The sequence below is a fragment of the Ostrinia furnacalis genome, unplaced genomic scaffold (genome assembly GCF_004193835.3).
Source record: "Ostrinia furnacalis isolate ACB-3 unplaced genomic scaffold, ASM419383v2 OfSCF0216, whole genome shotgun sequence".
Taxonomy (NCBI): Eukaryota; Metazoa; Arthropoda; class Insecta; order Lepidoptera; family Crambidae; genus Ostrinia; species Ostrinia furnacalis.
Genome location: NW_021130455.1, coordinates 1,792,005 through 1,806,171, shown reverse-complemented (window position 1 = coordinate 1,806,171; position 14,167 = coordinate 1,792,005). Strand labels below are relative to the sequence as shown.

At 36.4% G+C, this 14,167-nt stretch overlaps 1 protein-coding gene across 1 annotated transcript in view; it reads right to left on the bottom strand.

Moving 5' to 3' along the window:
* The window catches only part of LOC114357032 (defective proboscis extension response 18), a 29,462-nt gene that overhangs the window by 4,830 nt on the left and 10,465 nt on the right, over positions 1-14,167 (bottom strand). Inside the window, exons 2-4 of the mRNA XM_028310452.1 lie at positions 8,332-8,433; positions 2,481-2,651; positions 346-515 (exon numbers count right to left, since the gene is read on the bottom strand). Of these exons, the coding sequence (XP_028166253.1) occupies positions 346-515; positions 2,481-2,651; positions 8,332-8,392 (402 nt within the window). The 5' untranslated portion in view covers positions 8,393-8,433. The remainder of the gene's footprint in view (positions 1-345; positions 516-2,480; positions 2,652-8,331; positions 8,434-14,167) is intronic.

Sequence of the window (14,167 nt, the reverse complement as noted above, 5' to 3'; positions counted from 1 at the left end):
CATCACTATCGGCATTTTGCCTCAAGCATTCGTCCGCGTTCCCTGCTCGGCATTTCACTCGCTTAAACCAAGCCCAGCCCAACCAAGGCGTTATCACGCCTTCAACCTCCTGCGAGCGGCACGCAGGCAGGACACGTGCTGCGCCGTCGCGGCCTCTTTAGACGCCACCAGACACCCCCGTATCTGATGGCCGAGGCCTATCTGATGGCCGAGGCCTATCTGATGGCCGAGGCCTTCAACGACCGGTCCTGCGCTGCCCGCATCCAGATACATTCCCACACGTTTACCAGGTCGTCAGTCCACCTAGTGGCCGGCCTACGCTACGTCTTATAGTAGGTAAATTACCGTTTTATCTTTGAGCATCACCACCCTGCAGTTGAGCAAGGCCTCAGAGCCCACATGGGCCGTCACTTCCATGTACTTCTCGTCTTCGAAGTATGGCCCCCAGTGGTGCTCGTGGTGGTGGTCATGGTAGCTCTGGTAGGGAGCATTGTAACGGGGTTCTTCTATCCTATCTGCGGACAAAAGTTAACTTTAAAGATGTGCAGTCAGAGTTATTTTTTAGGACTAGAAATTATGGCAAATATGTGCGTGTAGACAATCAACATTCTTTTTCGATGCGAGATTGTTATTTCCTCATATTCCTAAGTTGCATGGTACGATGTAATATTTAAGTACGAATCACAAATAGACCTGTATGTCAAAATCTTGTAATAGCATAATATTTTCACTGTGCTTTAAAATTAATTTTGCTTTATTAAAAGGTGAAGAAAAAACTGGAAATTATAAGCACTTTTGAATTCGTTCGATCAAGTTTGCTTAAAACATCTATCCCAATTCTTCCTACACCAGTATAATTTGACAAAGCGTGTATATAGGTACGTACCTATTTAAAGCCGTAGCCTTTTTAAGAGGAGTTTCTATTACCCTCTGTAATTATACACGTAAACTTTTACCATCGCTCTAAATTTCACCATTAAAATATGTCACGAAACCTCTTTTGAAGTAAAGACGTTTTTTGTAATGGGGGAGCCATTCAGGTGTCAGGATTTAATGAAAAATCCAGTCTGCTTTTGACAAAATGACATTATCAAGGAGTGACTCGAATCTTACTTTTAACCATCAACCATTTATGTGACGTCATTTTAATAATTACGTCCCGGATATTGACTTTTTTTGTGAAACACTGCTGCTTGTTTGCCTCCTGTCCCATAAAAAAACACACACAAAAAGTCAATATCCGGTAAACATATAGGTATTCTTTATTGAAAATCGGGAATCATGTACCGCATCATAATTATATCCAGTAATATCTCTTTTAAAAAGTCTATACAAAACCACGAAAGTATAACATGTAATTTTTTTCCTGGAGTAAACAATGTTCGGGAAAGATATTAAGTTACTTAATATATACCGGGTATTATTCACTAATTACATATAATTATTAATACGCTAGTGAAATTATGGTAATTATAACTTGAAAGTAATTTTACACATCCATTTTCTGGATAATTAATACCACAATCTACAATGTAAGTACGTACAGAGATTGATAACTAGCGGTAGGTTTACTTAGATTATTATTATCTCACTATACCAACTATACGTTGAATTATAAACTAATGGAATTTTCAATTTTCAGGTGACATTATTACTATAAGTAGGTTCAGTTAGCGTAAAACAGTTCCTGACATTGAAAGTAGCCAATTTTTACTTGTAAAGAATAAATAAAAAAAATAAAATGCGCAACATAACATAGCGTCTTTGTTAAAATTGGACTAACTTTTTGGCCACTTTGCGTGTCACGAACTATTTGACGCAGACTATACGAGTGGTAAAAAAAAAACAAACAAAAAGCACATTCAAATAATTATTAACCAACTTCAAAAGCATCAAAGTTACAAGGGTCATGCATAAACATTGTGTAGTTCATTTATTAAATTGTTATGCAAAACAATACTGTTGGCCGGGACGATAGTTATCTGTCGAAACTTTGGGAATAATTTATTTTATTCGTATACACTCGGAGAATTGCGATAAAATACACTTCAATTGGTATTTCAGCAATAAATTTAATGATTGTTTTAACCAATTTACTTAACTATGATAAATAATTGATAAGGTTCGGTTACGAGCTTTTTTGTATTTGTCATCAAAAATTAATGTATGTTTTATTTTAAAATTCATTAAGTATAAACTGATTAAAACGTATTACCTACTTGTTGAACTTAATTAAAATACTGGAATTTATCGAGATTTTATTTGAATTTAAATGTCAAATCATAATCGTATTTTAATAACAGTATTCATTGATTGTTATATTGAAATATTGTTCCGTATTTATAAACACGTTTCACAAGGACTAGTTCCGTTTCAAAAACAGCAAACCCGTTAAAGTTTCTAACACAAAACACAACGTATCACAACTTGAAAAATTGAGGGTATAAATATAAAACACGTCCCTCGGGCCCTATACTCACTCTGTAACAAATGTTCGTTTCTGTCCGTGGCGCCTTCCCTCCTGATATTCTCCCGGAGGTGTTTGGTGATGTTCCTAAATATCTCCCTGGATAGCGCCAGGCTGTCCTTGTCATCGCTCCGTCTCCGCCTGACACCATTCGAGCGGTAGTCCTCGGGAAATCGCAGTGGCTCTGTACAAAATCGTAAATAATGTTTTTAGAGTCTGTTGCCCGTTTTACCATCAATCCCTATTTTTAAGTGACCCCTATGAACACTTAACTCCGGTAATGTGTTACCATACCAATTTGAATTTTATTCGGATCAGTTAGTAGACATTTAGGCTGAGTTGCACCCCCTAACTTTAACGGTAACTATGACGATAACCGGTGCTTTTTGTATGGAGTTTGACGATTTTTGACGTTTGTCAAAGTTAAAGTAAGATGGTGCAACCCACCCTAAAACTGCCCTTTCCTAGGTTACAAAAATACTCTAGTTATTTAATTTTTAGCGTTAAGAGTTGCATCTCAAACTAATTAGGCCTTAGGCAGTAAGATTTTTTCAAGTTATTTATAAATTTCAAAATCCTCGTTGCTTTTTTTTTAATTGAAGGGATGCGCGCTGGTAGCTTGAGGACCTTTTCCAGCTTCACCGTGCAGAGTGGCGAGTACAGAAGCTACTCTAGCCGTTTGGCGATCGTCGGTGCGCGTGTCGACGAGGCCGAGTGTCTCTCCAGTTGCTGGTTGCCAGTTGACTACCAAATTATGGGTTGTCCTCAAACATACGCGACTTACATAGCCGCATAATATGGGACCAATGAGCCGGCCAATCAGTTGGAGCATGAATCGTGACACTTATGAAAAATTCACACTGGGCCTTATAATCCGCGATTGTTCGCCAATCAAGAGATTGCTACTAAGTAAGCCTTAATTTATGCATTTTTATTACCAAAAATATGTATTATTTTGTCTTTTTTCGCAGAAACGAAAGCCGAACATTTATATTGATTTCTTTTCTTAACTTCTCAATACTGATTTTGTAATACCAGAGTAAAAAATATTTGCGTTTTTCCTTAAAAACACTCCTTACATGTTATACTTACCTACAATATAAAAAAATAACGCAGACAAATCTTGAGTTTCCAAGAGGAAAATCCCTCTGTTGTGACTGTCAAGGTTGGTTTTATTCCACTGTAAAGGTTTTCGCCAATAAGTATTACTCTTATATCATAATTCAAAGAAATCTTTTCGATTGTAACTTATGAAAATGTACCTTATTTTAGAGCTAATATGAAAATATTCCATGTATCAAATATATCTTTAACAGAATTTAATAAGATAGTATCCATCGGTTTCTAGGAAACACTCGCTTCTCTAACATTTTCGTGACATCGAAATATTCCTAATAGGCTTAGTAAATGATGATATTTTTTAAGAAGAAGAAGTTATAGGTCCTAAGTATATAAAAATAATAAGGCTTAGTTGCACCACCTTATTTTAACCGAAACAATAACAATAACCGGTGCTTTTTGTACCTATATAGTTTGACAAATATTTGACGTTTGTCAAAGTAAAAATAAGATGGTGCAACTCAGCCTTAGTATTATAGTTATGGTATAGCTATTTTTGACGCACATAAGTTTCCTGCAAAAAGCTTTTCAAAAATACAGGCTTTTAATTCCAAGATTAGTTTGGACATAGAATGGCAATCTTTAGGTTTCATAAACGTGCAAGCTACGAGTATCTGTAAACATAGAGCTATTGTATGCTATAAAATAACGGCTCATTCTCCGAATAACAGCACACAGTGTTAATGGTTAAAATAAATCAGATTGCGGTAACTATTATAGACTTACCATTCACTGTATTATGGACGACCGAAACGCTACGTGTATTTAAAGCGGTCACCAAATTTTATCATTTTGCACTCGCTTGTGCCGTACATAAATAATTTTCCAGCATTGATAACAAATTGGAAGCTTTGTTTCATAAAAAACCGTTCGCTCCTGGTAATCCGTTCACGTTGCAAATGGAAATTCTCTTTGTTATTAAAATCCACTCAACTCCAATTTTACTTTGAGATTGGGAAGTCTTTAGGCGGGAGATTCAATTTGTTTACACGGCAAAGTTTAGGATATCACAGATGCGGCACTGTCCATAACGAGAGAGCAGTTAGTGAGAAACTTTAGTTTACGTAGTTTAGTTACATAGTAAGGATGGAGTCGACTGCGAAATGGTTCTTACTGATAACTAAACTTATGAAGTGCCTGAATGGTCTTGACGTCGCACAACTATCTGCAGGTACTTTAGGTACAGAAGCTTTCATTTTAATAATGAGACTAGGGACGGGCTGATAATGAGTTTGCTTCTATTTTGTTTATCTTATAACAAAAAGGGGCTAATGGCCAGTACGGTGTAGAGTTTCTTAGCTGCGCGTCAGATTTTTTATAAATAAAGGACCTTCTTGATACTGCAAGTGTATTGAGCTCAAGGGCTAACAGCTAATAAAATTCAGTTGTTTAACAATGAAATGTTACAGAAATGTACTTTGTCTACTAAATCTAATTACCTACCTACTCCCTCTTTAAAAAGTAAACCAGAAGCCTGGTTTTATACATTCTCGTATTATTTTATTTATTTCTTTGCACAGAACAGAATCAATAGGCGAATTACATGCTGGCACTCTCTTCTTCTCTTCTATTTTTACGCACTCTCCAAATTTCATTTTGCGAAAATCCACATGATTTGAATATTTTTACAGATTAAAAAGTTAATAGAACAGAAAAAAAATTTTGGTTCTAACGTTATTTTCATACAATACTCTGCCGAATATTCTAACACGAAATCATGTTGGAAACTACGAGTAACTTTGCATGAACGTCTTAAATTATCAATTTGTTAGGTGTTCGAGAAAGTTCTACCAAAATATGAGACTGACGTGGGTCTAAGTAAAACATTGCATCTGACAAAGGGGATCAAAGAATATGTTTAGCGGTCGAGCCTGCGGCTTAGAATGTTTGAAAGTCTATATTTTAAAAACTAGATTTCGGTGAAGTGATAAATAAAATACATAGTATTTTTAAAAGTTTTTAGAAAGTCTGTTTCATTCGTTCGTTTCATCAGAAGGACGTAGACTGCTAGACAAAGGCCTCTTCCAAGGATTTTCACAAAGACCGGTCCTGCACCACCCTCATCCGGGCACCTCCCGCGACTTTCACCAGATAGATCGTCGGTCCACCTAGTGAGAGGCCTGCCCACACTATGTCTTCACACTGTTTCTAGTAGTTTCAGCTCATTACTAGCGGCCGCCCGCAGCTTCGTACGCGTGGACCCCGTTTTACTCTCTTGGAGTTTCCTAAAATTTCAAGTCCTGCCAGTTTCAAGTTTTTAGGTGTCATCGTTTCTGAGATTTCGTGATTAGTGGCATTTTGCATCTCTATTTATTATACATTTATACGTGGAAACGGTAAGTGATCTCACTTGATTATTTCTAAACTATACTTACAAGATATCGAAAAACTGGTTAGAGATCCTGAGAGTGCTACACGAGTTCTATGAAGATTTATTAGTAGGTTACAGTCAAGTACTAAAAATAGGTAACAGAACAAACTGGATCTATCCGAAAATTCAATGTTTCAAGGGTAGCTTCGATACATTTAGTACGGTAAGTAATCTCACATTAGCTTTTATTTAGCTACTTAATACCTACCTATCTATTCTATTGAAAATAGTTAAATATTTGTATGTTATTAATTTTGTTTGTTGATTCTGAAGGACTGTTTGCACTGCGCTGTCAAATAGAGTCGAGTTCTAATTAAAATTTGAAATAATGTGAAAGTTTTATAACCGTAGCGGAGAAGATCAAACAAGGCCTTACTGATTTTGAAATTGTTTTATTGATTCTGTCAATTTATAATTACTTTAATAATTAATAATATCCGTGATTTTCCTTTACGGCAGGTTTTTAATAGAAAATTTCAACAAATTATTTACATTTAATATAAAATCAGTCAAGGACATCATTGCTTGCAAACATTTTCAGTAAACTTGACTGATATGACTACAGACTAAATTCAATGTTTGTCTCTTCAATTATCTTCGATTCGACATGAATATTAATTGACAAAAAAAAATAGGCGACGCCGCGCTAATGCGCATTAAGATGTGGTGCACACAGGTCCTTAGGCTACATTGTAGCGCATACATAAATCTCAATGAAATTAAGGAATTAAAGTTTCACTTATTGCTTCACAAGTAAAAATATCAGAAAGTTCATCATTATGCTTTTGGTAAGAAATCTACTTAATTATATCGCATAATGCACGAAAAAGTTATCCTGTGACACACCAAAATGTACAACTCGGTAGAGTTAACTACACACCTGGCCGCCGTGACGTCACATCGACGTTCTGTACCTCTAGTACGAAAAACTTTCGAGTTCGTTCAAAGTGTCATCGAAAAATTTTGTATGAAAAATTAAACAGCGCCCACTATATTATAGCCGCCCTAGGGGGCGCTGTTTAATTTTTCATACAAATTTTTTCGATGACACTTTGAATACGCAACGAAACGAACTCGAAATTTTTTCGTACTAGAGGTACTGGTACGGATGGGGCGAACGCGGCGAGGTGTAAGGGTAAGTGCGAGGGAGTCGCATTTCAGCGCAATTAGCTCGATCGGGTTATACGCAGATATCTTTGCGGACAGTTTTTTTTTAAACACAGACTGAACCACAGATTACAGAAACTAAAGGGAGATGTGACAAAGGGACGGGGCCGGTGTCGCAGCAATATGCCCAAAAACAGAACACATTGCTCGTGAAAGCAATGATGACAGCAGCTACGTCATATTGTAAACAGTTTACATTGCTTGCGTACTACCAAAGATTATTCGAACGTTGAGTATTAATACCGCAGTGGATAATGAGTATTAAGGAGCCCATATTTTTATTACTTTGTGTGTGGTATCGGTAGGTACCTCCCTATGTCAGTAACAAGATTATGTACATGGATATCAAGCTGGATACAGTGAAACAGCAAATTGAAAAGTACAGTAAAAGTTACCAACTGAGACTGGATAGTCACAGAAACGAACTCGCCTCTCAACTGCAAGGAACTGGCAGTCTCCACTTTTCTAGACTGAAGAGACATAGCATTCAAAACCTAGCGAAAAGATTCGCAGTGAAAGAATAAAGAGATGACTCACTGGACTAGTCTCTTACTGAACGCCTCAAGAACCGGATTGAAATCGGACAGATAATTGGATTATTGTTTCGCGGAAACAGATTGCCAAGTAGCAGATAAAAAAAAAACTTTGTGTGTGTGAATTTCTAATACGACACTGAGTTTCGAACTCAGCTCATTAAGCAGGGTACTCACGTAGCCGTGTAGCATGTAATGTATCAGTGTGCCTACCATGAGTTTACGTTAGGTGTGCTCGCTAGCGACTGCGTAAAAAAATGACATTTAAATGTATGACATATTGTGCAGCGCCCCTAGCGGCTACTTTCAAGAAATAAAATCTTCATAGAATTTTTTGACGTATTCGCTAGCGAGCTCACCTAACGTAAACTCATGGTAGGCACACAGATACTGTATCAAGTTCGCAGGGAGATCGCAGCGACCCACCGAGTGGCGGTATCACTGCGAGCACAAAGGCGGCTCGCAGTAGGATTCAGGAGCTCGCAGCCAGATACGCGATGACCGTGCATAAGCCGTACTCATTTGAAGGTTGGTTACGTTATATGCTACGATGCGTGCTACATGGCAGGTGAGTACCCTGCCTTAGGCATCTCTCTTTATCTCTATGGACTGAACGCTATTTATTTTTAACAGATACAAAATTAAATGTTATAAAAATATTAAAAATCACTTACCAGAGGCAGTATGTAGGCAGCATAATGCTAAACACACGAAGTAGAGGCCGTCCCACTGCATATTAGAGTGAACATCACAGAAGACGCATCACGCCCCTTCACCTGTTAACAATTCATACGGTTAATTATGTCTTCATAGAGTTTGTAACTTAGATTGTTAACACGAGTAAATATTTCAATGTTATTTCATCAAAGTAATTGTTAACGTGACGTGTACTTTGATAAAATGACTTAGTGTAATAAAATAATTGAATATAGGTACTCGTAGACTGTTGCGTTTTGTAATAACTCTATCAACTTACAAATCAATGCTTGTCTTAAAATAGTACAAGTTTAGGTATATTAGTTCTTAATTTCTCAAACTCCCACGTGGATTTGTTTGGACCAAAGACTAAACCTCTCCGACGGCTACCCGAATCGCAACTTTGGCCAATAACAAAAATCAAAAACACTTAGCACTTTTCTACTTGACTCATTTCAAAGCTAGAAATCTCTCACATTGAAGGCCTTTAGTACAGTTTTGGCTATTCTATAAATAGCAACTGTACCAAAATTAACATTAAAATGTAACTGATAATTTCGGCTCGGTATCACCAAATAAAGTTCCCAACTTTGATAGTAGGGTTAATATTTTAAGAGGCGGTAATTGGTTCGTGCGTGTTTGAATAATCCATAGATCCATGTAGGCTAGTGATGGGTCTGGTTAGGGTATCTGGTCCCAAGAGGTCATGAGTACGCGATGCGTAGACCATACTAAGAGCCAATGCCCACGATACGTTGCGGCGCCGCACCGCAAACATTTCGCCGTATCGCCCGTTTGCCCGCCACAGTGTGCTTACCTTGAGTTTACGTTAGGTATGCTCGCTAGCGAGTACGTCAAAAATCTATGAACGTTTAATTTCTTAAAAGTAGCCCCTAGGGGCGCTGCACAATATGTCATAGACATTTAATGTCATTTTTTTACGCAGTCGCTAAGGGAGCACACCTAACGTACCTAAACTTATGGTAAGCACATAGATATTTATGTAAGACGACGCAACGAGTTCGCTCCGGCATCGCACCGCCTCCATAATGCATCGTGTGCTTTGGCTCTAACAGCGATTCAACCATAGATTAGCAATAAATATAAAGAAAGCTAAGTAAACTAAAATAAATCAGGCCCGTTTTCCACCTAAGCGGAGTGGAGAGATGTGTTTGAGTAACCAGTAAGATTTCGTTAGTTCCACACAAATTCTCCGTTCAGCTTCAGTTCGGAAATCTGATTCTTACACTTTTCTTGCACTTACTGATGAAATTTTATCTGTAAATAGCAACTGTACCAAAATTAACATTAAAATGTAACTGATAATTTCGGCTCGGTATCACCAAATAAAGTTCCCAACTTTGATAGTAGGGTTAATATTTTAAGAGGCGGTAATTGGTTCGTGCGTGTTTGAATAATCCATAGATCCATGTAGGCTAGTGATGGGTCTGGTTAGGGATTCAACCATAGATTAGCAATAAATATAAAGAAAGCTAAGTAAACTAAAATAAATCAGGCCCGTTTTCCACCTAAGCGGAGTGGAGAGATGTGTTTGAGTAACCAGTAAGATTTCGTTAGTTCCACACAAATTCTCCGTTCAGCTTCAGTTCGGAAATCTGATTCTTACACTTTTCTTGCACTTACTGATGAAATTTTATCTGTAAGTGAAAAATTCATTGAACATAGGCAGAAGGAAGATGATCTTTACTATCTTTCACGTGCGAGTTCAACTGATTTGGTAAAGGTGATTATGTCAATGAATAAATAATTAGCTATCCTCAATATTAGCCGCCCGCAGCGGCGGCGCAGGACCGGTCTTTGTGGAAAACCTTGGGGGAGGCCTTTGTCCAGAAGTGGACGTCTTTTCGGCTGAAACGAACGAATATTAGCAATTTATTATAACGCCGCGGTTGAATGGAATTAGTGACGATGTTTTTGTCAGGTAATTTTTTGACTGTTTATGTGATTATTTCAATTAATTTAATCTTATTCCCTAATATGTATTAGCAATCCAGTTTACGACGCAGTTGAATAGAATTGCGCCAAATCATTTTCCATTTGCTATTCGTGTTCCAAACTTATTTATACTCAAATTGGCCGTTTATGATCACTTTCAGGTTATTTGGCAAGAAATAATAGTTGACAGTTTATAGCTTCGCTTTATGTAGGTACACGCGGGTGTTATGAAAAGGCGTTTCAGTGACGTGAACTAAATTAACTTGCGTTGGATTTCCGTTTGAGCATGACTTTATGAATATTATATCTGTTGACACTTCCTGAAGTTTTTCAAGCACAGTGTTTGAAAAGGACCTTACCTCTGAAATATTTTTAGTTTTTATTTAAACTAAGCTAATAGAAATAAACACGTAAAAGATGTAGATACCAGAATTGGAAAAAATAGTTTTCAGCTCTGAATAACACTATTTTTCAAGGTTCTATAGGATTATCTGGAAAAGGTATGACAATATAGAAAACCTCTTTGTTATTGTAAAAGCGACAACGACTAACAAAGTGCAATGATTATCTTCGAATAATTATTACATTTTCAAATTCTATAAATTAAACTTATTCTTAGTATTCCTTCCATTTGACAATTTTTTCCGTAGGCACAGAGTTCTATTTCGAAATCCTGTTCAAATCCTAATTAGACATTAAGTTGGTGAAGCTATAAATAATAATACCCATTCCGCTACAGCGCGGGAGCTCCCGATTATGTGGGGGAATGAGGTTATGAAACAATAAGTATGACCTAGAACAAATCTGCGGGTGTTTTAGGCTTCCAGCCAAACTAGTCAACCTAATTTTGAAAGTTGTTCAAACAGCCATATTGCTGTGCAACATTGTCTTTCCATAAATGGTGGTAGAATTCTTCCCGAGACACATTAAAAGTAAGAATAATTTAAATAAATATTTCAAAACAAGTAACACGACCTATTTCTATTCCATTTCAAGACAGTTTAAAAGACCGCTCCCTGGCAAATTAAAACCTAACAAAAGGTGCTTCCTCACCTGGAGCATATTCTTGTAATGTAATATTTCAGATTTGATTGTTACTAGTTATGTCAAAATAGTGCAAGTTGTATTTATCAATTTGCGCACTGTTACGCTCGGTTCGCCTCTTTCACTGATGTAATTAATGCTTTGTAACATTATATTACAAGCAAATACCTACGTAACGTTACCTTTATAAGATAACAAACACTACACTAGGTATCGCAGATAGTTAAATACATCTACAAGATATAGGTTGCTTGTTACCCTCATAATCTCATACCCAGACCTGGGAATCCAAAAGTTGTAGTTTATGATGGATAGATAAGTTCCTAATAGGCTTTTATTAACTTTATCAGCAAGGGTCAAACAGACCCTAAATCGTTTACACCACCTTATGAGGCGAGGTAAGAAATAAATCCTATCGGTTCTTTATTTACAAAAATAGAGGAAATAAGATTTATAAGATAAAGTTAAGAACGAATGCCAGTGGTACTACAAAACCTCTAAAAGAACTGTTTCGTGGAGTCTGCAAAGTTGAGATAGCTCGAAAAGTGTTGTGGAGAATTTTACTCGTAGAAAAAACCGTTTAAAAAGTGAAGCTTCGATATGATTGCTGCCAAAAATTATTGTCATGACCTTTATTTAAAACGAAAAGGTTTGTAAACTAATTAACCTTTAAACTTTAAATAATAATGTTGATTAATATTGAAATAGCAGTGTTTATTCATTGCGATGGGCATCGCTGTGCGACAGGGTGGCACTGCTTAGTTTACTTGCTCATTCATTGTATGTTTTATGTCACCTCTGTCTTATTTGCTTTTTTTTCCTTTTACCTCTTTTGTCTTTTGTGATGTCCATGGCAATAAATGTTTCTTTCTTTCTTTCTTTCTTTATATTCGCCTAAGAGTGAAGACTAATGGTAAAATAATAATCAGTTTTAACAACCACAAGTCTTTGTCTTTAAAATAAAGTACTAGGATGGTTCGAAAATACGTCTCAAGGTCACATTCTTTGGTTATTTTAAAGGACATTGTCAGAAACCGCCTAAAAAACCGCCCAAAAACATTAACCCATCATAATTATTTTCTATTTTTTTTAATACATTAAGCACCCTTTCATTCTAATGGACACTTAAGCATTGAAAAATTAAATAAATAAGTCTTTAAACGTTTATTCTATAATACTATTACAACTTCCGGACGTTTTGGTGCGTGGCATGGTCTAAAACCTATCAAGTTCCATAATTTTTGCCGATAAAATCTGTACGAGGCATTACCGTACTTTATTGCTGGGAGTCCATGTATAGTGATGTTCCTGCGGCCATCATAGACAATAAAATATTAAAAGTGGAATGCCGAGTTGTATTTCTAAAACTTGTTCTATTATTTTATACTATTTGGCTGCGACTCGGCGTGACGACAATACAAAACATTTTTCGCGAATCGGTGTTCATACATTCACACAATACATTAGACGCCATGTTGTCATAAACGACATATTATAAAATCGCTGTGATTTAATATTCTTAATCATTAATTTTATGGCAAGTGTCCATCAGGAATCATTGTTCTTACACACAGAATCGTATTATTTCGCTTTCGGGTAGTAATATGTCAAAATTGTTGGTTCTTAGGCGAACAATGTATGGAGAACGAACATTGTCCTTTATCATAGAATCGATTTGTTACACTGACTGAAAAACGTTTCTAGTATGTAGCCTTGCTTATTCCAAAAAGTTTTATTAAACACATTTTTAAACCAATGTATTAAGATGCTAGTAAAAATAAGGTTTTGATCTTTTTTGCTATTATAAAATACCTACTTATAACTAAATCCGTCAACACAAGCTCCACAAAGCCGCTTCAATGTAATATCGTCAAACGTTACTAACGACAGGGAGCTATGAAACGCGTTTTTATCATTATTTTCCTCGTGGAGTAATCAGCCTATCGAGTCGAAACAAATTGCGCCCTCGAAGGGGTCATAATGCCAATTGTTGTGGCGATTGCGGTGATAGAGTTTAGTGTGGAATTGCCATCAATTTTGTTTCTGTTCGTTTTTTTTTCACGCTTAAGTAGGTACGCATTAAAATACCTATGTTATAGAGCGTGTTTTGTTTTATTTCACATTTATTAGGCATTATAATACGCTACAGATTATTAGAGCAACTTTTCTTTGTGATAGATGACACGACGCAGGCACCAGATCATAAAAAAATACTTTAATTGGTTTGGGCTAAGGTTAATTCTACATTACACTACCTACTTTACAACGAAACATGGTCTACAAGTGACCATTTAGTTAGATGCTTATATTCATGTACAGACGATAGCACGTCAAGCTATACACTGCGGTACTTTATTCAGCAAGTTATTATACAATTTAAATTACATAATGATTTTTTGGTTTCTAAAAACTTTTCTGTACAATGTGGGTGTAGCTCATCCCACGTAACTTTTGACTTTGACCCTGAAACTTGTCACCAGAATATGAGCGACTTTTCCAATGTGACATTTCACTAGATCCGTCCACATCTACATCACGGTAATACTATCTAACATATTACTAATAATATTATATTCAAAATCAAATCCTAAGAGATTTTTCGTTTGTTTTTGTTACGATTTGAAAAATTGTTTTTGTGTTGGATAGCCCATTTAGAGGAAGGTACGCTATCTAACTTCACCCTACATCCAATAGGGGCGGAGCAGTAAAGGAAATGTTGCAAAAATGGGATTACTCAATCTATTTTCACGCGTACCAAGTCGCGGGCACCTAGTATAATAATATTCATAGACGTTGAAAAATATGAACTTACTA